General features: G+C 40.9%; 1 protein-coding gene across 5 annotated transcripts in view; it reads left to right on the top strand.

Annotated features, from left to right (window-relative positions):
• Nucleotides 1-27,341, top strand: part of DENND1A (DENN domain containing 1A) — a 508,975-nt gene that overhangs the window by 265,303 nt on the left and 216,331 nt on the right. For all 5 annotated transcript variants that reach the window (XM_042912620.1, XM_042912618.1, XM_042912619.1 and 2 more), the window contains 2 exons: nt 1,974-2,084; nt 22,450-22,550. In XM_042912620.1, the coding sequence (XP_042768554.1) occupies nt 1,974-2,084; nt 22,450-22,550 (212 nt within the window). The remainder of the gene's footprint in view (nt 1-1,973; nt 2,085-22,449; nt 22,551-27,341) is intronic.

Genomic DNA, 27,341 nt, shown 5'->3' with positions numbered 1-27,341 from the left:
GGCAAGAGATGCACTTGTTGACTCATTGAGACTGCCTTTCTTGTTTTTGGTTTTCAAGTTTGTTAAGAGGCAAGTCGGCGTGGTGGTTAGAGCAAGGGTTTCAGATTCAGGAGACCTGGTTTTGAAACTGGGCTCTGCCTTTTCTAGCTGGGTGACTTTTGCAGACTACTTACCCCTCCTGAGCCTCAGTTTCTACATCTGTAAAATGGAAATGAAACTGCCTTTTTCAGCGCTGTTGAGAAAGATTAGAGAGAACACAGGTAAAGTACCTGTTGTCCAGCACATAAGGATTACTCAGTAAATGGGATAACGGTTCTTAACAGCAGTGTTTCTCTTTCAGCAGGCATACTTTGATCCTGCTTTGTTCCTGTGCTGTGCTTTCTTTCCTGAATACAACTTTTACCTACAATTTTTAGTGATATAAACGATGAGCACAGGCTTAGAGACAAACTCACCCAAGACTGAATATGTACATAGTGTGTAACCTTGGTCATATTACTTCATTTTCTCTGTTGCCTCTGTTTTCTTATCTGTATGTAGAGATGATAATACCTGTTCAAGGAGTGGTTTCAAGATCAAATGAAATAACGTATGTAAAGCTGTGTGTATTGTAGATGTTTAAAAATGTTTAAGTGGGTCAATGTAACGTAAGGGAAAATATATGGGCTCTGGAGTTGGATCTGAGTCCAAATTCTGACTCTACCAGCTACTGAATCTCTCTCAGACTTACTTTATATATTGGGGGAGAAATGCCTCATTGGAGTTTTGTGGAAAGTGCGTAAGATCACACATCCAAAGTATCTGCTATAGTACCTGGTACTTGGTAGGTAGTCAGTATATGGAACTGTTAATTCACTCGCTATAAAGGTCACTGGTTAACCTGGTATTCCAATCAAACAACAATAAATCATAAGATAAGTGCCCATTCTTTTTCCCAACCTGTAATATTGTTGAAAAGCACTTTATGCTATTTTGCATGGAAAATCCACCTGGTTTTCTTGAATTTATGGGTTATGGCTCTTTCATCATTATACATTGCAACCCCTTGGCAGTAGTGTTCCCTCCCCGACCCCCTTCATTTTCAGAGGATTATATTGTGTGGCATTGAAAACCTGTAACATTGAGGAAATTAACATATTCATGTATATTATTAAAGTCAGGTGGGTATAGAAAGGATTGCAGAAATGAAACACATTGTATTTTTTCTGAAACCTAAAGAGGGCCAATCTAGAGTACTAATTAAAGAAATGAAGTCCCGGCTACAGACAAAAAGCTGGTTAAAACACTGCTTTGTCACCACTTGCTGCTTGTCTGCAATTTTTTTTTGCCTTTTGAGTGAAATACCTGGAAATTGTAAATCTTCGAAATTGCTCCAATTCCTGCCGAGTCCTTTCAGAGAGTGTAAACTGTGGAGGAGGGGGACGCCAGCAGTGATGACAAGAGAGGAGCGTGCCCAGCCTTTGCGGGTGGGATCTGTTGGACAGAAACGGGCTCTGTGCCAAAAGCATTTTGGTCCTTGGGTACTTTCTCTTGACTATGCGTATGGTGCAGTGCATTGGGAAAGTCTTAGGATCTGGGGTCAGAAGATCGGAGCTGCAGTCCTGTCTTTATTGCTCATGAGACTCTTTGATCTTGGCATCCCTCTCTGAGCCTCGGTTTCCTCATTTGTAAGATTGCAGACTTCCTGTCCTGCTCACCCTTTGGAACTGATAAGAAAAGCAACACAGTGCTGCCTGTGACCTCACGTAAACTGTAATCACCACACACAAGTGCTTCGTCTCTAAAGTCTCTTCCAACTTTGCATTTCATGATTTTACACACAGTGGGATTCAGCCTCCCAGGTGGAAAGAATAGGACAGGGGCAGAGGAGAGTATACTTTCTGATGATTTTTTGCTTCACATGCTTTTTTAGATACCGCCTGTAACAAGAGCAAACAAAATAAGCTACGATCTCCCCTTCTTGTTTCTCCTAGAGAAATCTGACAGAATATTTTGTGGCTGTGGATGTAAACAACATGTTACATCTGTATGCCAGTATGCTGTATGAACGCCGGATTCTCATCATCTGCAGCAAACTCAGCACTGTGAGTAGAGTCATGAGATGGGCTTTTTAATTGCTGTAATTGAAAGATGGATCAGAAAGATTAAAGACAATTTTAGAAAAAAATCAGCCACAATCCCCTCAACATGTCATTTTCATTAATTATTCATGTTTCTTTACAGTGCATGTTTCATTTTTTCTTCTAGCTTCACAATCAGTTATAAATAGTTTTCCATTTGGTCGTGTCATGAACACTTTGCATATTTTCACATAAGCTTCCGTCATTGTCATTTTCTTTACATGTCTGCATCATATTCCATTGTATTGATGTGTCATCATTCCCTAGATCTTTCTTCTCTTGATGGCCATTTAGGTTGTTCATAGTTTAATCCTTTAGTAGATAATACTGCAGTGAACATCTTGTGGCTGCTTTGGACGGATGCAGTTCGTATTTGAATGAGTTAGACCATCAGGTCAAAGGACTTGATGAACACTGTGACTTAGGGACTGCCAGACCACTTCCCAAACAGGCTGTATTTGTTTATAGTGAATGCTGCCAGCTGCACATGAGTTACCATTTCTGCTGCAGCCTTGCCAGAATTGTGTGTGTTCATGCATTTGTGTGTTAATTTTGCTAATGAAATAGGTATAAAATGGTATTGCAGGTTTGCTTTATTTCTCTTTGGTTACAGGTTACTGAATATTTTCCATGGGTTTGTTTTCTGTTTATATTTTGTTAATGTCTTTTCCCATTTATCTTATAGGACTCTTGTTTTTTGTTTTTTAATACATTGGAATGAGGTCTTTTATATTGTAATAGCTTTTGCTATATGTATAATATAAACCTTTTTTCATATTTTTATTTTAGTTTTTTGTTTTTAACTTGCCAAGTATAGGAGTTTGTATCATTCCCTATATTTCATAAGGAAAATTCTCAAAGACAGAAAGTAGAAATCATTTTACAGTAAACACCCATAGAATTCAATCTAGGTTTTTCCATTAACACTTGACTGTGCTTGTTTTGGCACATGTTTATTTACCTGCCCATCCCACATGCTATCCATCAATCCATCATATTTTATGATGCATTTTAAAGTAAATCACAGACATCAGTATACATCCGCCTAAATAATTGAGCATGTTTATTATTAACTGAAGTTCAGTATCTCTTTATAGTATTATTTTTCTTTTGAGGTTAAACTTACATACAGAAATTGACTGGGAGTGGAATGCCTAACAGGTACCTCTCTGTTAGAGAGGGTAGAAAGACCTTCTTATAGTGAGAGTTTCCCTAATGAAGGGTCTATGGATAAAATCAGTTGAGTGTTTACATATTACTATAAGGCACCTAATAATGAAAACTTTGTGAGGCTATTAGAGTTTTCTTTATGATTTTCATCATAACTTCATTATTTTATTATTTCTTTGGTGTTGTTTGCTTGTCAAGAACTCACAGTTTTTTCATTGTGCCAGGCTCATAGCATATGCTTGGTGATAAAAGCATGGCCCTTGCCCTCAAGGGGAAAACATCCCAGGGTAGACCTCTTGCTTTATTTTGCATTTTATTTTAAAGTAGGAGTGCAGTTCATAATCTTAGGACCTGAACACCCAGACTGAGTTTCAGAACTAAAGGATTGCCGCTGTGTCTTTATGAGGCCAATTAGAATAAAAGTACAGTCAGGGAGCACCTGGCTGGGTCAGTCGGAGGAACGTGTGACTGTTGCTCTTGGGGTCGTGAGTTCAAGCCCCATGTTGGGTATAGAAATTACTTAAATAAAACTTTGGGAAAAAAATGAAAAAAGAATAGAAGTACAGTTGAAAAAGTCTAGTTCAGGGATGCCTGTCTGGCTCAGTCGGTTTGGCCTCTGATTCTTGATTTCGGCTCAGGTCATGATCTCATGGTTTGTGGGTTCGAGCCCCGCATTGGGCTGGCTTTGCATTGGCAGTGCAGACCCTATTCAGGATTCTCTGTCTTCCTCTTTCTATGTCCCTGCCCTGCTCCCTCTCTCTCAAAAATAAAGAAACATTAGGGGTGGCTGGGTGACTCAGTCGGTTAAGTGTCTGACTTCAGCTCAGGTCACGATCTCACAGTTCATGGGTTCGAGCCCTGTGCTGACAGCTCAGAGCCTAGAGCCTGCTTTGGATTCTGTGTCTCCCTCTCTCTCTGGCCCTCCCCCCCCACCCCGACCACATGCTCTGTCTCTGTCTCTCTCAAAAATAAACAAACACTAAAAATTTTTTTTGAAGTGTAGTCCATAACCAGTTACTGTTATATTGGAGTATTAAATTTCAGTAGAACAAAAAGACATCATATTGATTTAATTTAAATTCCCTATAATAAAATTATGATATTTTGAACTCTTAATATGTGCCAGGCACTGTGCTAAGCACTTTGCAATTACTAACTCATTTAATCCTCACTAAAACAGTGTGTGGTAGGTTCTGGTATTGCCTCCTTTTTATAGATAAGGAAGAATGTACCTTCTGTGTGATTTTTTTGTTAGGTAAATATAATAGATTAAACACACAAAAGTATTTCTGTTCTTTCCCAAAACTAAAATGAATTCAAGAATAAATCAACAAGCACAAAGAGCAGATGAAGCAGAGATTTTTAAAAATACTAAGAAAATACTATTATCAGTGTTACGCCCGTATTTAAAAACTAAGGTGCAATGGACAGTAAAACATAATTTATCAAAATTGAATCAAGAAAGAAAAATTGAATAGGTCATTTAATTTATAGAAGTTGAGTCAGTATATAATTTCTTTTTTTCTGAAACACTCAGATGGTTTTACAGATATGTTTTATCAAACATCTCAAGGAATAGATAGATCCCTGCAGTCTTAGACAAACTTCTTGAGAGTCTAGAAAGAAGGAATACACTCCACCTTTTCTTGTGATAATTGTGTAACCTCGACATTCAGCCACACAGGAGATAATACAGGAAAGAAAGTTTATCAGCCAATCTCAGTCATAAACATAATAGTTTTAAAGAAACTGGTAGCAAATGTATAAAAAATATAATTCATAATAACTCAGTTGGGTTTATTCCAGAAATGTAAGGTTGATAATATTAGAAAAGTCTGTTCGTATAGCTTACCACATTAACATATTAAAAGGGAAGATTCATAGGGTCACCAATAGACCGAGAAGCATGGTAAGTTCATGAATAGGAAGACAATGTATTTAAGATGCCATTCCACTCTAAAATGATCTATATAGATTGCATACAGTTCCATTGAAAATCCCATTAGGATTTTACACAGTGCTTGGCAAACTGATTCTAAAATTAATGCAGAAAAGTCCAAGGAAAAGCGAAGACATACTTGAAAAAAAAGAATGGGTCATGGAAACTTGCTTTACCCGATATCAACATTTTTTGTAGGGCTGTAGTAATTAAGATGCTAGTAATGCACAGGAATACACAAATCGTCTTGACGGAACAGGATCGACATTGCAGAAACAGGCCATGTGTGTGGGGCTCTCGATAGACAACTGAAGTGGCATTGTAAAATCTGAGGGAATGGATGGAGCTTTCAATAATTGATTATCCACATGGGGAAGAAAAGGGAGACGATTTCTATCTTACACTCTCTGCAAAACCGAATCTTAAATGCGTCAAGGACTTAAGTGTGAAAGGCAAAGTTTTAAAACTTCTAGAAGACAAAATAGAATAATATCTGTGATCTTGGAGTAGGGAGAAATTTAACCAAATAATCCAAAATGTACATTGTATAAAGGAAAAGATTAAAATTGGGAAAGTTTGTTCATTAAAAAATATTCAGAGAATGAAAAGACCCATCACAAGCTGGAGTTGAGATATTTGCCATATGTAACAACTGACAGAGTATTAATATCTGAAATATATAAAGAACTGCAGTTGAAAAGCAGAAGACAAGTCTATCAATGGAAACATTGGCCAAAAGCACAAATTGGCATTTCACAGAAGAAAATGGCTAATAAAATATGTGGAAAGATGCTCAACTGCCTTAGTAATCATAGACAAGCAAATTAAAATGACAATGATTAAAATACTAGGTTTGCAAAAATGCGATGTCTGATAAAGTCAAGTGTTCTATTGAAATTGCATTGGGGAATTCATGAACTACTCTGAAAAGTATGTGGCACAATTATTTGCATACACTCAAAACTCAGCACTTCCATCCCTGGGTAGAATTGTGTGTGTTTGTGTGTGTGTACATGTGCATGCATGTGTGTGTGCATACACCTACCTACACGCACTCATTGGTCATTTATAGTGGGGTTTATGTACAAGTATGTTCATAGCAGCATTGGGTCTTTTGTTTTTTAAACCTGGACAGAGGCTGTGTGACCACCAACAGAGAACAGATAAATTATGGTATAGTCATACAATGGAGTCCTGTTATCACTGAAAAAGAACTAAACTACCAACATGATTAGGTCTCTAGTACAGACTTTTGAGTGAAAGAAGCTACTGAAGAATATACAGTATGGTTTCATTCACATAAAATTCAAGTAAGAGAAATTAAAAGGGATATTACTTAGGGATACATACAAACTCCATGGGGGCAAAAGATATAACACAAAATTTAGGTAGCAGTTTCCTCAAAAGGAGTGAAAACAGTATAGTCAGAAAGAGGCATACAAGGGGCATCAGCAGTATTGTTTTCTGTCTTGAGCTTGGTTAGGGAATCAGCAAACTATTCTGTCAGGCGTCCAATAGTAAATATGGCTTTGTAATCCAAACGGTCTTGTAATTACTGGACTACAACCTTATAGTTTACAATCCGTAAACTAGTGGGAGAGCCTGTGTTCCAGCAAAACTTTATTTACAAAAATAGGCAGGACAGACTTGGCCTTCAGGCGGTAGTTTGCCAACCATGAAGCCAGGGTGCTGGATTTCAGATTCTTAAGTTTTGTTGTTTTTTTTTTTCTTTTAAAAGTTGATTGTATGGGAGCACCTGAGTGGCTCAGTCGATTAAGCGTCCAACTTTGGCTCAGGTCATGATCTCACAGTTCATGGGTTTGAGCCCTGCGTTGAGCTCTGTGCTGACAGCTGGGAGTCTGGAGCCTGCTTTGGTTTCTGTGTCTCCCTCTCTCTGCCTCTCCCCCACTCTCACTCTGTCTCTCAAAAGCGAATAAACTTAAAAAAAATTTTTTTTACGTTGATTATATGATATACATAATTTTATATGTATATATATTTCAGAATTTTTGAAAAGTTGAAAAAGAAGATACCAAGCCCCTTCATCATGAAATGTTACAACACAGACATAGAGACAAAGCAGTGCTTATGCAAAGGTTAAGAATTAAAATTGCATGAGATTTGGCAGGGGCACTTCTAGAACCCAGAAGATGGTGCAGCAGTATCTGGTGCTTCTCGGGGAAAAATGATTTCTCACCTGAAATTCCGTGTGTATCTAATGGAAGCCGCTACCATACCTCATCAACCTCCTGAGGTCCCTGTTCCTCCACTCTGCCTTCTCGGTTGTGGATACACCATCAGTTCTCTTGAGGGCCAACCACTCTGCTGATCCACCTGACTTCATTCAACTGGTATTTTTCATGGCCCCATTTTAAGGCAGTGGGGATACAACAGACAAAATCCCTGTCCTCACGAAGCTTACGTTCTAGTAGGCAGACCTTCAGTAAACTAAGTTAAATATATAGTACGGTAGCTAATGATTAATACTAAGGAGCATAATAAAATGAAGAAGGAGACTGAATGGGAAGGGTAAGGCATTGCATTTTTAGGTCGATGGTCAAAGAATGCCTTATTCGGAAGGTGATGCTACAGGTTCCTTCTTACTACCTTAAGAGAATTCCTCTGACATTGAGCTCCTCTCTGATGTGTCTGTTTGCTTCTCTATTGGCTATTCTTAGGAGCTTGCTGATATGGTGGAATAGCTCCCAAACCTCAAAACAAAACTTCCACATCCCCTTTATCCCATTTTTAGTCTCCCTTTTAGAACAAAATTCCTTGAGAGTTACTTCTATTAAGTGTCTAATTCTTCCCCTCCCCTCTCCCCAGTCTGCTGTTAGGATTTAGCCCCATCCTTTCCACTGAAACCGCTTTGTTCAGGGCACCGATGACCTCATATCAAGTAAAATTGAAATGAATTAGTGCTTACAGAGTCCTTAGAATGGAGTCTGGCCTATAGTGTGTGTGTGTGTGTGTGTGTGTGTGTGTGTGTGTGTGTGTGTGTATAAATATATATTATATATATATAAATATATATATAAGAAGTTAATAACATCTATAATGGGAAGTAAAATACTGTTTAAAATTAGGAAATCGTTATTTAGAAATAGATAAATACTGTGTTGAATGTGAATACTGGGAATTAAGGTTAAGGACTTTTTTTTGAGCTTTTTGTAGTTTTGTTTTATGGCTATACACATGTATCACTTTGACTTAAACTTTTTGTTTAAAAACAGTTGATTTTTAAATAACTTCTGAATTTTGCTGATTGATAGTAGAAACCTCTTTAGGAAGAAGGGGGTGGTTCTTCTTATATCTCACATGTGGTCAACAGCATCCCGATGTGTAATTTCTCCAGGGATACAGTAGGTGAGCAGACATCAATTTTATCTAAGCCTTTGTACTTCTCCAACTTCAGAATTTAAAGTGGTTTTTTTTTTTTTTTAAGTTTTATTTACTTAAGTAATCTCTGTGCCCAACGTAGGGCTTGAACTCATGACCCTGAGACCAAGAGTTGCCTGCTGTTCCTGCTGAGCCAGCCAGGTGCCCCTAAAGTTTTCTAATTGTTGCCTTTTATTTCCTTAGTAGTGACTTTTCATTGTCTTTTCAATGACACGGGGAATGCAAAGGTTTTAATAGCCTGAGGTTTCTTCTTCTTTTTTTTTTTTTTTTTAATGTTTATTTGTTTTTGAGAGAGAGACACAGAGCATGAGCAGGAGAGGGGTAGAGAGAGGGAGACACAGAATCTGAAGCAGGCTCCAGGCTCTGAGCTGTCAGCAGAGTCCGACACGGGGCTCGAACTCACAGACCGTGAGATCATGACCTGAGCCCAAGTGGGATGCTTAACCAACTGAGCCACCCAGGTGCCCCTCTTGCCTGAGGTTTCTGATGGCCCTCTCTTGATAAACCAAGATGTGGCCTATCATTACCTTGGCAAACCACATTTTTCTCAATTTTGTTTGATAAGATGTAGGCTTGATCCTCCTCAGGACCATCAAGCATCTGAAAGATGAAAACTGTCGAACACTCCAGAGTGCCATTTTCTATATAGATGACTGTAGATGACTGTGTCAATAGAGATGAACCCAGCAATATTTAGTTCAGAGTCAAGTGATACTCATTTCGGGCTTTTCTTGGTCAATAATGTGATACTCTATATAAGAAAAATGTGAGTTTTTGTTCTCTTTGCTCAGTTAATTCATATTGATTGTTTTCCTTTATAAATGATAAATAGGGAAGGCTTACCTGAATCTTGTTCTCTAATGTAAATACTTCAGTGTGATCTCTTCTGGCACAAAGGCCCCATTTTTCTTCCAGATTTTTATATCTGAATTTAACTCCTGGTGCTTTTTTTTTTGTAAGTCTTATGGATAGCAGGTCGGTCTAAGACAAGACCTTTATGGACATGGTGTCCTGTAATTCCAAGAAGAGTCCTGGAAGATCAGTATTATCCCCATTTCACAGAATGGTTCATCCCCTCAGAGAGATGAAGTAAACTGACCAAGGTTAGGTCCTAGGACCTTAGGGCCTTAGGATGCAGTGTGGCTTTAGGAAAGGGAGAAACAGCCAGGAGGATGATACATACAAATGACTCATAGTCCCTTCACAGCGCTTGCCTTGGGGATCAGGTATGTTTATTGGGTGTCACCTCAAACTATTATCAGAACCCTAGCCGTGGGAACTGTCAAAGGAGCCAGAGGCACATTGTTAAAATATCCTCCCACTGAGGGAATTTGAGAATTCTCCTAGAGAGCCAAAGAAATAGTCTGAGCCCAGTCCGAAGGATAAGGTGGCTGATGGAGCTGGTTAATACTGGTTTGGGTAAAAAATAAGTCCCTGATTGTATAGTAATTAGAGGAACTTCTTGTGTAGCTTGTAAATCGTTCCAAGACTGCCAAAGAGGTGTGTTGACCGCATCAGTGGACTAAGTGTGTAGAACGCCCTCATTCAGATTCATACCCCTGTGTTTTATAAGGGAGGTCCCCGGTTCTCCCTCACACCCTGTTAAAATTCTTCTAAGTTAACCTTTTTCAACCACCTACGATGTGCCGGGCATTGTGCTAATCCTGTGTGTGTGTGTTCATTAGTTTTTGCAGCAACCCTAGGAGCTAGTTGGTTGGTTCTCTTCTCCCTTTGCAGATGAGAGTATCTGGCCCTGGGAAGGTTGCAGTGTCTTGTCTAAGATGCTTGTCTCTGCCAGCAGAGATGGGATGGAAACCCATCACCTTTGAATGCACATTCAGAACATTTTATTTCAGATTTTGTAAGCACTTGCTATATGCCTGGCCCCACCCAGCACCAGGGAAAAAGAAGGGCGATACGTGAATTTCTAACTGACGCACTCGCCCATGAGCACTGCTCAGATTGAACCCACTGTGTCTGTGGTTGTTACATTCACCCGTCCACTAGCCTCACCCCAGCCGTGAGCGCGGCCTTGGTGGGTCCCTGGGCGGTATCTTCCCCAATTCACTGTGGCTTCAGGCCTCTATTACTGCAGTTCCTGTCAGCCCCTGGGCATCTTGGCCCTAATCGCTCCTTCTATAATTTAGGGGTAGTGCAAGAAGTTTTGTAAACCGAGACTATCCAGTAAATGATGACAAAGGCATATTTACTTTCTAAAGGAAAGTATTTTATTTGTTTTAATTAATTAATTTGTTTTATTCAGCGGACTTGTTTTTAATGTTTATTTATTTTTGAGAGAGAGAGAGAGAGAGAGAGAGAGGGAGCGTGAGCAGGGGAAGGTCAGAGAGGGAGGGAGACGCAGAATCCAAAGCAGGCTCCAGGCTCCAAGCTATCAACAAAGAGCCCAGTGCGGGGCTCGAACTCACGAAACGTGAGATCATGACCTGAGCTGAAGTCAGGCGCTTAACTGACTGAGCCACCCAGGCGCCCCTCAGCAGACGTTTTTTAAAACAATTTCTGAGGAAGGAAGCACAGTTTAGTGACAAGACCATCACCTAATTAATTGAGCCTCCACATCTAATTATTTGTGTAGTACTCACAACTATGAAAAGAATGGTTACTTTTCTGATAGTACCTCATTTAGGGGAGAAAAAACCCCAAATGTCTTCTCCCTGTCAGTTTCTTCCTAAGTGTAGTGGTGGAGGACGTGGGTGAGTGATACTGAGTGTCGTAGGTGTGCGGAGACGGGTACCTTCCCAACCTTGCCCCAGTCCCATCCCACCCACTCCCGCTAACAGCATCCATTTACCTTGGTGCCACCTGGTCTCGTCACCTAAGAGGGCCAGTTTGTGCACGAGGCTGTTTTTTCAGACTTGGCTTCATTTTCGCTCCTTTCCTGATGAACTCCACCTGTTCCTGACTATGCCAGCCTGTGTCATGGGACGGGTACCCGAATGATGTGTGTAAAGCTTTCCTAGCTCTCCTGGCCTAGAAATAACTAATCCTGTTTGCTTATCTGCAGCTCTTGAAGCAGAGAGGAGAGTGGCAGTTTAAGAAGGTTGGAAATACTGGACCGGAGCCAGGCCCTCTCTGCCTGCACACTCCACTCTGCATGTTCCAGCCGTAGGAACAAACTGCATTATTTTGTTTCAAACTGTGCTCAAGGGAAGCCAAGACCTTGTAACTGGAAACTTACCAAACAGAGAATTCTAAGACTAAATTTAGTGTTCTATTTAAAAAATAAAATAAAATCGAACATTTTGTTTGTTCATCTTTTATATGTTAAAAAAAGAGAGATTAACCTAGTTCACACTAACAACCTAAGAAGAGTATTCAAAGAAGTGAGAAGAAAACTAATCCTCTTGGTGAAGAGGGAAATCCTTCACAAAATGTAATGAAGTGGCGTGAAATACAGACTCTGCAGCCAAACTCTCAAACAGCGTAGCCTCTCTAATCTTCATCACATAAAATTTTATTGTGGCTCAGAGAATATTAAAAACTTAGAAAGAAATGAAAGGAACTTCCACTGGCAGGAAGTAGGAGAGAAAAGATTGGTATGTTTTCTTTATGTGGGTTTTTCTCTGGTTTTGAAACGTAAATACAATTACCTGCTTTTTGAGCTGTGTTCTTCATTTAATTACGTGTGCATTGGTTTTCTCCTGTTCATGTTGAGCTGTAACTAGAAAGAAGAACCTGGAGATGTTACAGCGGCTACGTAATATAGAATCAACCGTTTAATTTGTGAGACTTGAAAAATTGCTGTGATTCCGGGGCGCCGGGGTGGCTCAGTCGGTTAAGCGTCTGACTTGGCTTCAGGTCATGATCTCACGGCTCTCGAGTTCAAGCCCTGCTTCAGGCTCTGTGCTGACAGCTCAGAGCCTGGAGCCTGCTGGATTCTGTGTCTCCCTCTCTCTCTGCCCCTCCCTGGCTCACGCTCTCTTTTTCAAAAATAAGAAAATATTTAAAAAAAAATTGCTGTGATTCAACCAACCCTGGGATCCCTAACTAGTTCTTGCTGTACCTCTCCTGCTTCTGCTCCCATTGCTTCGGTAAGCATCAAGCACCTGCTTTAGACGAGATACAGGATTCAGATTGCTAGTGATTCCCAAATGCTCATCCGTGGGTTATTTGTGTTAGAATGGCCCAGAGTGCTCGTCTAAAAATTCAGTGTTTTGGCCACCATCTCTAGACATTCTGGTTCGTAAGGTCTAGCACGAAATCACAAAAGTCTATTTTTTTTTTTAACGTTCCTTAAATGATTGATACACAGCCAGATTCGGAAACAGTGAATAGACTGTTCTCTAAGACAAAAACAATATTTTTACTTTGAATACTGTTATTTTGCCTCATTAGACTAATTTTCATTTTGAGGCTGCATAATGGAGGCCGATTAAGTTTGTTTAGAAGACGTGAGCGTAGACTAGCACTAAAAAATTCTTTGTTTCCATGTTTCTCTTTAGGAGAGCTTTGATTTTGGCACTAGTGAGTCTAGGATAGGACACAGCTAAGTATAACCTATTTAAGCTGTCAGTAATGTTGGTTGCTGATGCATTCCGCGGTTGTAATTTGGGGTGCATGTGTATAAAGAAGACCTAGAGAGGTGATGTTTCTTTCCAGCCATTGCATTGAGAGCACAGCAGAGAATTTTATTTATTATTTTAGTGGTGTGGTCAATTTGTGAAATAGTATATTCTTTAGGTTATAGGACTGATTATAGCTTATTTTTTGTTATGCCTCTTCTGAACCAAATCTCTACCCCAAAGCACTAAGGCGTAATGTATTCAAGTCATTGGTATCTTAATATGCTTGAAAAGCCCTAAATGGCACCCATGTTGGCAGATGTCATATTGATGTTGTTAAAGAAATTTGAGCACCTACCAGGTGCTAAGTCAGCAAGAACAAGGAGTCCTGATTTCCTGCGGTGTCTGGAGGCTGAAAGTGTGGTCACTTTGAGCTAGAGCCTGATGCGAGATTAGGCTGTGCTGTTGGGTTGCTACAGATCTTATGAAAACTCACATTTTTTCTCTTTTGCTATCTTGATAGCTATGTAGTCTGCCAGCTAGATGATTCAGCCAGCGTGCTGGTGATCTTTTCCCAAGAAAAAGGACAGCAGGGCTGGATGAGAGAGTACCAGACTTCAAATCAGGATGGTGATGTTCAGTTCCTACCTGTGTACTTAATCCTGCCTACCCATCTGGTCTTGGGCCACTTACTTGATTTTTCTGAATCTTTCTGTCCTTTTCTTTTAAAAATGGGGATAGTATTGGGGCGCCTGGGTGGCTCATTCAGTTGAGTGTTTAACTCTTGATCTCGGCTCAGGTCATGATCTCATGGTTTGTGGGTTTGAGCCCCACATCAGGCTTTGTGCACTGACCACACGGACAGAGCATTCTCCCTCTCTCCCTGTCTCTGCCCTTGCCCCCACTCTGAGCTCTGTCTCTCTCAAATAAACTTTAAAGAAATAAAATAAAAATGGGGACAGTAGTAACACCCACCTTAGGGTTGTTGAAAGAATTCAGTGGTCGTAGATATGAAAGCACGCTGCCCAGTGCTGGCTACATACTGCCCAGTCAGCAGAAGTAAGTGGGCTCCAAAGGGCAGCCAACTCTGATTTGACTTTTAGAAGTAAAGAAGGCTGTAGAGATCCTGGAAGTGTTGTGAGGATTTAATTTGTATAAACGGTAATAGTAGATGTTGAATGAATCTAGGCAACAGAGGATAGTCATGGCAACTCATGAGGTTTTCCATATCTACCCACTTCTCATTAGTCACTTAGTCATTGACTAAATTGTCATTTCTTGTTCAAGTCTCCACAGTCATGACGACATAGAGATTGAATGGCCTAAAAAGTTGCTCTATTTACTTGACCCGGTGTTACCACATGACCAGGCTTCCAGGGAGAGGTCTAGCAGCTTCCTGTCTGCATCCTACCAGGCTCTGATTTCTCTGTCTCTCTCTCACTCTCTCTCTCTCTCTCTCTCTCTCTCTCTCTCTCTCTCTGAAGTAGACCTGATTCTTGCCCCAGGCAGAATTAATGATTCCTTCTTCATAGGCTAACACACTTGAACCTCTATCATAGCACCTCTTTCATAATGCCTTTGTGTTGAAGTTGATTGTTGGCATTTTGATCTTTCTCTCTCTATTTTGAATTGCTTGAGGGCATGGCTCGTACACATAGTGGATTCTCAGTAATTGTCAGATTAATACAGATCCTAGCACAGAGGCAGTTTCCTGTGAGTTAAGAGCACAGGCTCCAGAGCTAGACTCCCTAAGTTCATATCCTAGCTCTGGCACTAGCTCTGTGACCTTGCACAAGCTCCTTAAGTATGTAGTCACCTTAGTTTCCTCATCTGTAAAGTGGGGACACTGCGGCTACCCACCTTACAGTGGTATTATGAAGATGAGATGAGTATATAGAAACACTTAGTACAGTGCTTGGCGGTAGTGAATACAGAGGAAGTGGTCGTGGTGGCTAGAGCATGGCTTCAATCTGTCTGAGTTGACTGGTACTTTCTAAGGTTGGATTTGCCTGAAAAAATGCTACAGGGGTGATTCTCCCCACCCCTCATGCCTACATATCTAGTAACTCCCACCACCTGAGGTTTCCTCAGTTTCTTCACGTGTGGCGACCTGAGAGATGGGTACTCATGATTCCATGTTCAGTTACACCATCTTTCTTTTTAAAAAAATGTGATCCTTTATTAGAGCATTAGTGTAAATTGGCTAAACATAAATGAAGAGCTTAGGAATATTTTCAAAGCACTGTTAATATCCACTTACCCAAGAATTGAGGCGGCACATTTCTTTTTGGGTGCCAGCTTGGATCCATTGGCAACGGTTGCGTGGTTGGAGGAATCTTCAGGCCGTGGCCTGACTCCGTAGGTACTCATGTCCATCAGGCACAGAATGGAAGACAGCACCCTGCCGTCCCTGTGTTTAAATGAATTATCAATCCCCATGTAACTTTGCCTTTTTCTCTTTCACTTTCCTCACTCTTGGTGCTAGGGGCCTATTGACATAATAGTTTACCATCCCGTAGCTTCTGCCCCTGCCTTGGAAGCTAGAGCTTTACTATGGAAGTTTCAGTTGCTTTGATAGTTTGAAGTGTCAAATCTTGACACAAAAGCTTATTGTCCTGGCTAATAACTTACTCTAATTACTTTACCTAGTAGATAGCTTTAAAAAAAAAAAAAAAAAAATGGGAGCCAGAAGTAGTTAAGCAGGGCATCGCCTGAGAAAGCTTCCTCTTGACTGGCTGCTCCTGCTCTCAGAGGAACGCACTCTGCTTGACTCCATGTTGGTGGGTTGCTTTTTTTTTCCTTTCCCCAGAGGATAGTGGAGAAACAAGAGGTAGGATGAGTTCCATCCAACTAAAAGAGAAACTACTGGAAGAAAGATTGTCTCCACCCCCTGCAAAAAAATAAAATAAAGAAGCATTACATTTTGGCTTCTAAGAAAAGCAGGACTTTCTTTGCTCTTTTCCCTCTTTCCACGCACATGTCTGGCATCTGTCTAGACCAGCTGAAGGTCTTTGATTTCTGAGGCCTTATAAGTTGTCTTTATGTTAAAGCATCTTTGATAGTTTCTTAAAAGCCAACTCTTCCCTCACTAAATATAGTAAACACAAAGTGATCATAGCTGAACCGTTTGTAATGAAAGGTTTTTCTTATACCCTTGGAAGGGTTGAGTAGATTAACTTTCATAGATCCTGCAAAAAACCTTTTTGTTGATTTCATTGTGGGTTTTCTATTTGAGAATAAGTAAAAATCAAAAACAAACGAAATCCACAACACTATTTGATTCACGGCACCGTTTATTTCCTGATGACTACAAAGGTGGTTTATAATTACACAGAAGAATCTAGTTCTCAAACTGAGAGAGCTGACAACTTCTACAAGGCATACAACATTTTCTGCAACTGTCCTGCTTTGGAAAATTCTTGGTTGAAATGAGTCGACCTAAAAATGCCCTATCTTTAAAGTTAGAAATCTGGTATTCTTTCTGTACTCTGTGTTTGTTTGTAATCAGTTTCCTGGTGTTTGGCTTCAGAGGGGAGATCCAGATGCTGCCTCTGACTAACCCCGTGATGAAGCAGGTGTCAGTTTGATCTTTCCTGAGTTCTAGGCTGTGAAGAGGGACTGTGCCCATCTGATTGTCTGTCAGCCTTCGGAACTCAGAATCTCAATACCTTTTAGAGATGTGCAGCTTCAATTGTGATCTCTTAAGCAATTACAGTTTGTTAAATGTCTGGTAATTTTGCCTGCCGTTCCTCATGATGTGAAGCTGAAGGCATCCTAACATTCCCCAGCATTTGCTCAGCACCTGCTCTGTGTCCAGCATAGTAAGAGATGAGGAAGGGAAATCCAATGTGGTCTCTGCCCTTGAGGAACTCACATCTTTGGTTTCACGCCCCTGGTCTCCTAAGATCATCTACCTCTGAGATATCCAGAGTGTTGGGGGTCAAGCACAGAGGAAGGCTGTGCCCTCCACAGTCAGGTGATAAGGCTGCAGTGGTTCTGAGGTAGCACATGAATTCCAGGTGGACCCCTATAACTGTAGACACGAAAAAGCAAGACTAGCTTTGAGACAGACCCTGTTTTACTTCGTCAGTCATAGCTTAGTCAGTATAGCTGAGGAAGGTGAGCTGGGGCAAAGGGGGCACATTCTTCACGTCAAAGGATGGCAGTTCCTCTAGATCAGAAATTGTCAGAGCTGGAAGAGGGCACAGAGATTACCGAGTCCAACTTCTCGTTTTCCATGTAGGTGAAATTGAGACCCAGGAGAGGAAGCAGCTTGCTCAGATCAAAAAGAGTTAATGGAAGCTCCATGGAAGTATATGAAAGGGAACATGACAGAAAGCCGGGCTTTCAAATAGGTGTGCCAGATTGGGGTATAAGCCTTTCCATTTGACCAACAATCATTACGCCACTGTCTAGAATTTCCAGTGGATTGAAGACAGCATAACACTTTAGTTAAGTATAACTAATCCCCAGGAAATTATCACATCTGTGTTTGTTTTAAAAATGATTATTTTCTGTTAATTGGCACTTTACCAGATGATTTGGTCATCTAACAGCAAGGCAAATGTATTTCTACATAACGTGGCCATACTGATAGGAACAGTATCTTGCCTAACTCAGAATCCTCAGTATGATGTGTAGACACAGTGTAGACACTCAGAAATTTTTTTAGTTAACTTACATGTTGTGGAAACACAGCGGCTATTATAGCCTGACAGACCTGGACGTGAGTCCCAGTTCTGTCACTTATGAGCTGTGTGGCTTTGGGCAAGCTATTTCACCTTTGAGGCTGTTTCCATATCTGAAATGTGGTGATGAGTGTATATGTATGTAAACCTGCACACTTCTTAAACAATACTTTGCAATATCCTAAAATCCCCAACATGGTACCTGGCACATAACACTGTTGGGATTCCTTTTTTTTTTTTCTTTCCATGGAGAGAGTCTTACTTTTGTTTCATGTTGAACTGCTAAGCTGCCATTAGGAATCTTTACACCCCCCCCCCGACACACACACACACACACACACACACACACACACACACACTCTCTCTCTCTCTCTCTCTTTGTGATTTTTCCAGCTCTATCATTGATCACTCTTCATGTCCTATCCCTATTGCCTTCTTTCTTTCTCTCCCTTTGCCTCAGAGAAAACTAATGGAGCCATACAGAAAGCTCCAAGATAGAACTGACCTTGTGCACCTTTAATTGAGGACAGAATTTACTAAAAGTGCGTCTAGAAACCCACCAGTGGTTTACTTTACAATCTGTGTCCTGGCTAGACTGGCTGTTGGCTGTATAATTTGTCTAGTTTTGTCTGGAGTCTTAGACTATTCAGCTGCTTCAGGGCAAAATCTTTTGGGGTGTCATTAAATGGGATTGATAATTGGCTTCTGATGAATATTCATTGTGACTAATGACTTTGGGCAAATTTTACACATACTATCTTTCTATTCTCCCACTGAGTGAGATTTTGATAGGATCATTTTCTTCAACTTGCACTTCAATTAAATATTCACAATGCCCCTTTGTTGCCTATAATCCAAATTGTATACTTCCATTACTTTAAAATTTTGTATTCTTTAAGGAACGAGCATAGGCTTTTAGGAACCTTAGTTTTAAAAATGGAGTTGGCCTTAGAGGTGTTTTTAAATTAAGTGGCTGATGATAATTTATGGGATATAATGTTACTTCTGATGAAGCTCTGATAAATCCCAACACTTTTCTTGTGGTTGCCTCACCACTATTCCTAAGTAACGATGTACATTGTTTTACCACTTAGTGTTTTGGAAAAGAGTCAAGCAGTTTTCCTGTTTGTTTGTTTTCGTAATCAAATGGGTAAATGCATTTTACTTCAATTGCAGAGATTTGGCCTTTAGAAAACTCCCAATGAAGATGATGATGAAACACCTTAAAAGTTTGATTTTTATGAGAGATAGGTAATTTTAAAATCTTGACATTTAACTTTTAGGGTTTTTGTTTTTTGTTTTTTTAAGGAAAAGGAGACATGAAAAGAACATTGTCAGGAGTTAAGATCTCTGCCACTTTATTGCTTGAAATAGGATTTTGACTCAAACCAACTTAAGCTAAAGAGAGGCAGGGAATCAAGTTCTATCTCAACCAGGAACATTCTATTGAATGACTTTTTCAAAGAGAATTACAAGTGAATTCGTGTGATGGGGACATCTTATGTTTGTATGTCACCTTATAGATTTTGAAGGGCTTTTACTTATTTGATGTGTTGCAGAGTTATAGAATAGACATTTGTTGAATGAATGGATGAATGAATCCATTGACACGATTTCCCAAAAGTGGCATATTTGTGTGTCTGGGCTTGCCGTTATTGTTTTGGAATTTGAGTCATATACCCCACTCTGTGAGACTCATGGAAATGTTAGTCCGATAGTGGAAAGCCAGGCCACTATCTTTATATTGTGAGTATATTTTAAGTTGGAATTGTTTTTTTATTTATGGAAGAAACATTGCATTAACTTCCACCTACATCTGTGCTGTGCCACTGAGAGAACATGGGGAAGAAGAGAGACATGGTCTTTCTGGGCCTTACAGTGAGAGGACAAATATGCAGACAGGTCTAGTCCCATTAATAATGGGGGCTTACACCCAGGAGAGCCATGAGGGGAATGCAGTGCTTTCGCAGAGACCCAGAAGAGGAGGAGTTTGCTAGGGGCACAGATCCAGGAAAGGAGTACATAGCTACTCCTAAGTCTGAAATGATTTATTCAAAGGATAAAGTTGGAGAAGGCAGTAAAGACCATGGAGCTGCTCTACAGGTAGACTGAAAGTTGATGGAGACAGGCCTGCTCCAGACGTGCCCCCAAAGTCTCCAAGTAGGATGTTACATGACCGGACCTGCATTTTAGGATGAGTACTTTGGCAGCTGGTTAAAGTATGGCAGGAAGAGCTGGGGCCCAAAGCCAGGGTAGCCCTCCGGCCTGACTTCAGGGTGCAGTTGGAGTGAAGTTTGTTCATTTTCCATTCATACGACACCAGCAAAGATTTTTCATCTCTTCTAACCCCGAAGAGATTAGTCATGTAAAACGTGACAGCCTTCTTTATATGGAATCCTACTGAAATGGGTTGAGAAGGGATGGATTAAACCTACAAGCCTTGGCGGAGTCGCTGGGAACAGCTCTTGAGAGCTTGCTGGATCAGCTCCTGTTCATGACATGTACCTGATTTAAAGAACAGGGTCTGGAGGGAAAAGGAGGCGGGGGAGAAAGTAGCGGCCCTGGATTTAATACACAGCTCTCACAACTGTGAAACATCAGCAGAATATCCAATTTAAAGCTGTTCATGTTACACTAACCTCTGGGATTCTTTTAACTGGGCCTTGGCACGTCACTCTTTCACCACGTAAATGTCCTTCTGTCAGCAAAGGCCAGTTAACAGCTTCCAAAAGAAGCAAAGTCCTCATGGGAACAGGCTTCCCAGAAACCAAAGAAACATTAAAGAAGAAAGGCAGAGAGAAACATGTGTTGTTGGCTTTTGTCGCTTCATAGCCATATCTCCAAAGGTGTTGGGTTTTTTCCTTCTATATTGAATTTTGTAGCAATTTTATTCCATTATATCTTTGTCCCTAATTTTTAATTCTCTCAAATCCTCATATGATGTGTCTAGCTCTTAAGAAAAAGAAGGAATATGTCAGAAGAAGACGGAGCGGAAGGATTAGTCAATAAACAGTGTTGGGGCAATTGATTAACTATGTGGAAAAAATAAATTCTCACCTCTGTCCTTAAACCTAAATTAATTCCAGATGGATCAAAGAGTTAAATACTGGGGAAGAATTTGGAGGACTTTCTTAGTATAACAGCAGTAGAAACCATCATGAAGGAAAAGATTTGTCTGTGTAATTATTTAAGCCTTCTCTTCCCCCAGAAGTGCAAAGGAAATTACAGAAGGATAAATTATTTTCAGGAATGTTACAAAGAATTAGCATCCTTTGTATATCCAGTGTTTGCTTGTAAATTACTTTTTCAAAATACTAATGCTCAAAATACTAAGAATGCGAACAGACCATTTACCTAAGAAATATTACCAAGAACAGTGACAAGAGGTTAAGCCTTAGTCATGATCAGAGGAATAAGAAGAAAATCCAGATAGATACACTTTCAAAGCTACTAACTTGACTACGTTCTTAGTGCTGGTGAAGTATGGAGAGAACATTCTAGTACATGGCTGGGGGAGTGCAAAGAGACTCCATTCTTTATTATTACATTTATTATATTATAGTTATTAAGTGCCTTAAAATATTTATAACCTTTGTCTCTGAATCCTGTATTTAGGAACCATGTATAAAAAGTATTGACATGGGGCAGACTGAGTGGCTCAGTCTGTTAAGCGTCTGACTCTTGATTCAGCTCAGGTCATGATCTCATTGGTTCGTGGGATTGAGCCCTGCATCAGGCTCTGTGCTAACAGCATGGAGTCTGCTTGGGATTCTCTCTCTCCCTCTCTCTCTCTCTGCCCCTCCCCTGCTCAGGCTCTCTGTCTCAAATAAATAAATTAAAAAAAAAAAAAAAAGTATGGACATGATCTGATTATATAACATAATGGTGGGAGAGTAGTTAAATGTAGTTTGGGAAATTCACTGAGTGTCATTAGAAGATAATGTTTTCTAAGAATATTTGAGGACGTGGGAAAATGCCAGCAAATAAACATAAACTTAAAAAAAAGTAAACGAGCACTGTATTTACAGTAATCCTATGTATGTGCCTATGGAAAAGGAAATAAAGGAAAAGGAAATAGAAGTGCCTATGTATGTAATACCCCAAAATGTCAAGTTATTTCCAGATGGTGAAGACTTTTATTTTCTTTTATCCCTTTTCTCCATTTTCTAAAACTTTTACTGTCCATTGTGCATTAGCCTCATAATCGGGGCAGGTGGGGGGAGATTTCTTTTGAAAAGCAAGCTCTTACTAAATTTTAATTAGAGTGATTGGATTAGCTTACAATTTTAAATATGTTGAAAATTATGTATTTAATTTTATTGCTCAACTCCAGTGAGAGCATCTCCTTACTTTGATTTTCTTTAAATGTTTGAGAAAGACACACACACACACACACACACACACACACACAGGAAGAGAGAATGAGTGGGGGAGGGGAAGGGGGGGTGGACAAAGTATCCGCGCTGATAGCAGAGAGCCCGATGCGGGGCTTGAACTCAAGAACCACAAGATCATGACCCGAGCTGAAGTCGGATACTTAAAAGACTGAGCCGCCCGGGTGCCCCCTCACTGTGGTTTTTTAGCTCTGATTCTTTGATTTGTTTCTGTTGCAGTTGACTGCCTGCATCCACGGGTCTGCCGCGATGCTCTACCCCATGTTCTGGCAGCACGTGTACATCCCCGTCCTTCCTCCACACCTGTTGGACTACTGCTGGTAAGGCTGCTACTCCCCCTGTCCTCTGCTGTTCCTTCTCTAGGAACTGATGAGGATGTTAGGTCTGTAACTTGTGATGCAGCTGGTGACTAAACTAGAAATAGTAACTGGAAAATGACATGGATTTTAGACCATGCGATTACATGGCCCTTTTGTTTCCAAACTGTTCTCATCTATGTGATGGGAAGTTCAAGGCGGTAGATCGTACTTCCCATTTCTCACTTTGGGGAAACCAAAGCACCAAGTAGTGGTGTGATTTCTTCCCCCCAAGGTGGACTGGGGACTGGTGAGAAGAACACTTGAGGTACCCAAGGTCTTCACGTTTCGGCCATACCCTGGCACATTCTGTAGGAGTCGCTCTGGCTGTGGTTGGGGAGCACAAGCCAGACTTCAAAGCCCTCTGCACTTCTTTGACGGGAGTTTCGCTGTTCAGGGGAAATGTATTTTAGTGGAAGGCACGCGGCCTTAGAGTCCGCTCTGCCACCTTGGGCGAGTCGCTCAGCCTAAGACTTTGTCTCCTCATCTGTAAAATGAAGTTGTGCCATAAATAATATATGAAGATAAATGATACAGCAGAATAAAGGACATGATGTAGAAAACCTGACTCATGGTAGGCACTCACAAAATGTTTCTGCAGATGCATCGTCACTATCTGTCCTCCACGGATTACCAAAAAAGAGTGTGTCTGTAACTGATTTGGGTCTGTTTTTCTTCTGAGTAATTTCTTTCTCTGGTGTAATGTTACTAAAGACATTGTCTCCAGACAGCTCAAGTCAGCAGACGTTGATAAGGGAGCACTGTACACGTATAGGAAAAAATACCGCCTGAGAGAAATTAAGAGCTTCAGGAGGAAAGGACCCATTGAGGGATCACAGCCCTGTCACTTAAGAACAGATGATTTAGGGGGCACCTGGGTGGCTCAGTTGGTTGAGTGTCTGACTTCAGCCCAGGTCATGATCTCCTGGTTTGCGAGTTCAAGCCCGCGTCAGGCTCACTAATGTCAGCGCAGAGCCCGCTTTGGATCCTCGGTACTCCCCTAACCTCTCCCTGCCCCTCTCCTGCTCACGTGCGCGCACGCTCTCTCTCTCAAAAATAAATAAACATTAAAAAAAAAAAAAGATGATTTAGGATACTTGCCATCAGTTCAGATTGAGTCCGGGTCATAATTCTTGCTTGGGTTCTTCCAGCCCATTTTGCAGTCCTGTCACTGAAAAGGTTCGTCGAGGTAGTCAAATTGTCCTGGGAGCTTAAAGGTATTCCGCAGGACTCCTAATCTGAATGTGTTGTGCTCGCTCTCATCCCAACAAGTCATGTGTACAACCAAGATGTAACTCAGAGCCATCAAGTAAAAATCAGTCACCCTCTCCAGGGCAGTGCAGGGCATTTAGTACCTTATCAAGGTAGGTGTTTTTATCTGTGCCTTTCTCCCACCTCTTAAGAAATTAAGGGACTGTCCCTCTGCTTAGACTTGCCACTTCCTCTTGAGCTTCTAAACCAACTCTCTTGGTTTTCCCATTCTGCCACATATCTCAGAGGAGAGGACTGTGTTTGCTGTCTAGTAGTTTGTTGTTGTTTGAGTGAAAGACTGGGGAGCTGGGTGGAGGAGGACCGTGAGGCTCTGAAAGGAAGAAAGAGGTAGGGGGAGTGAGAGGGGGAAAGAGGACAAGACACAGAGCCAGGGGAGGTGGAGGAGGATGGTGAGGGGAGTAGATGGAAAAGGTAGAAAGGGACATGTGTTCCCTAAGACTCACACAGTGAGTCCCAGTTTCCTTAGCACACCTCCTGCCCCCCACCATGTAATAGTGTCACAGGCACCTACTCCCACACAGACAGGGGGCCCCCTGTACCCATACATACGCACTGACATGGGTCCCTTCCCTGTGCCTGTGTCTCTGGTCCCACCCACCCGCAGACTCCCCCTGCACACCTCAGCCCAGGCACATGCTCTAAGAAGAAGCCCTCAGGTTGTCCCTGGAAGAAACTCCCCCGTATGTCTTGATGCTGAGCCTCAGATCGGAGCACTGGTGGGCTTCTGAGTGCCGGTATTGGTAGGAGGGGGCAGAGTCATTGCAGTTCCTCTGCCTCCCAAATAGTACAACTTTATTTTTCCATTATTTGGGAAGCTTTGGTGGCTAAATTGTCAGCTAGCTTAAAACTAGCAGCTTACATTCCCAGAACCGTGCAGAGAAAAATGCTTTGTCAGTTACAGCGATAACAGTAGCTGCCATTGTTGAACATCTCCTGTGCCCCAGTCTGTGATGTCACTTAATTCTTCTAGCAACCCCATAAGGCAGGTATTATTAGCTCCATTTCACAGATAGGTAAACCAAGGCCCCAAGAGGTTTAGTAACTTAGGATAGTAATAACTTAGGATATTCACAGATATCCTGTTCTGAGGACATTTCACAGATAGGTAAACCAAGGCCCCAAGAAGTTTAGTAACTTAGGATAGTAATAACTATCCAATATAGATAGTGTGTACTGTATGATTCCATTTTTATAAAAACAAATGTGTGTGCGTATAAAACACAAAAATGTGGATATATGTACATATGTAGATGTATGAATGTGGATATATGTAGACACACACAGATACACACAGGCAGAAATCAAAGAGGACATACACCACGGTGTTAGCAGGGATTGGTGATGGGGAAGAGGGAGAAGATTGCTGCATGATTTTTGTTTTGTTTTATTCTGTTTCTCTAGTGAAAAAGTATGGTTTCCATAGCTTTACAAGTTTCCCTTTAAGAAAATCATTTATTCTAGCCAGTTGTTGTTTCCAGCCCTCCATTCTTGTTTGCTTAAAGGATTTATCGGCTGTATTGCTCTTTGCTGTGGAAGGTGATCCCAGATCGTCTTTCCAACTTCCTCTCTCACGCCAGCCCTCTCATGAGCTGTGGTAGCGGCCTGTCCGAGAGCGATGATGCCGACAGGTCTTCCTTAGGAGGGAGACTTGACAATGAAAACTATTAAGCCCTTGTCTCCCCCACCTTGCACTCCAAAAAATCCAAGTGAAGACTTGTCTTTTTCAGAGCCTGAGTGGGTTTTTCGATTAGGCTCCATCTTAGAGGTTTCTGTGTATGTGATCGCGGTCCCTCTCCTGGTCTCTTGTTTTCACAGTAGAACTTTTTTTGACATTTGACCAGAGGATGATTGCAGGCCAGTGGGGGTTGGTGTCTGTTTATTAACTACAAGATGTAAGAATGATGAAATAAAAGACCCCAAGAGGAAAAACAGATCCTCCATTCAAGGCTTGATTTGATCACCTTCAGCCTGCTGCCAACTGCTTTGGTCAGAAACTACAAATGTCCTGAAATTTGAGTCAATGCTAATAACTTTATTCTATTGTGCTCGGTGACTTTCACCACTGTTGAGTTTAATCCTTGGTGGTAAGAGCCAGCAGGGATAACTAGCATTTTGAGTAAAGTGCTAGGAGCTTGAAACATGTAAATTTGAAGGAGGTTTGTTCCTCTGCAGATGATTTAAATGTTAAGTACGTCCCCATGCAGGGGATACACGAAATGGAATCTGAAAACTATTATCTCCTGTAGAAATGAACTCTCAATTTACTCACTGCACAGGAAGGGCAGATTCTAGTCATTTTCACTGCCAGCAGGTGCCCTTTCTATGCATAATAGACTTCGAAAGTGTAATTAACACATGAGGACCACTGCTGCCAGTTTTTCTTCAGGTACATGCTGCTCGGGGTTTTCAGGACAACAGTGTAGGCTGTAAGAGCTTTTTACATGGCACTTGAAGATGAGGTGTTCATTGACTTCTGGACAAAGACATGTTAAATGAGGCTGAGTCCAGATCCCGCTGTTGGTATCGCAAGTCATGGTGCTTGGGCCCAGAGCCCCCAAGAGCTCTAATGCAGCCTAGTGTAGAACAGAGGCCAGGAGCCCAAAGCTCTGGGATGCGGTGAATGTGTGGAAAGTATGATGCTGAAATCCCCGCAATTATGTGGACTAATTGCACATTCACAAATACAGCAACCAATTATCTGAGTTAACTTTAATTAGAGGTATAATCACAGATTTTAATTGTCTGAATAAATCAGTTTAGTACAAATAGTCTGCCCTGAATATTTCCCAAATTAAAATTTTCAGCTCCCTTCCCATTTTTGGAGAGGGTGGTAAAGAAAGTGCTGAGGCTTTGGATTCGGACAGACCTGGGTTCAAATCTCAATTTCATCTCTTATTAGCTGTGTCACCATTAAAAATCTATTTTATCTCTCTGATCTGAGATATCTTTTTCTGTAAAGTGGGTTTAATTTACCTACTTTGAAGAGCAGCTTTAGGAATCAGAGATGTTGGTCATCCAGTGGTACACAGGCCATTTAGTTCTTATCATGGTTATTATAAACATGGGACATGGATTTTTGGTTTCCAGAAGGTTTAACTCACATCAAACATTCTTGCTTCTGCTGCTTTGTGAGCTCAGGGGAAAACTTTATAATTCATCTTTTCTTTTTACCCCTCAGATTGTTTTTATTTTGATTTTTTTTTTTATTTAACTTGAGTTATTGTATGGTTGTTTTCATTTGCAGCTGTGGCATAAGAATGAAAAGAAAAGAAACAAAAGCAGATGGCAGAGAAAACGAAAGGAGTAAGACATTTCCAGCCCTTATGAATATTTAAAAACATGTGCTGCTGGTTCCTTTCTACTTTAGATCTGTACCATTTTCTTGACTTTGAAAGTGAAAATGAGAATGTTCCCCTACCTTGGCTGATGGCAGCCCTGACCTTGGCCAGTGTTGGGAGAGCCTGCCCATTTCTGGGACAGAAG

The sequence above is a fragment of the Panthera leo genome, chromosome D4, assembly GCF_018350215.1.
Source record: "Panthera leo isolate Ple1 chromosome D4, P.leo_Ple1_pat1.1, whole genome shotgun sequence".
Classification (NCBI taxonomy): Eukaryota; Metazoa; Chordata; class Mammalia; order Carnivora; family Felidae; genus Panthera; species Panthera leo.
Note: the sequence above shows the minus strand (reverse complement) of the source record. Positions and strands in the feature narration are given on the sequence as shown.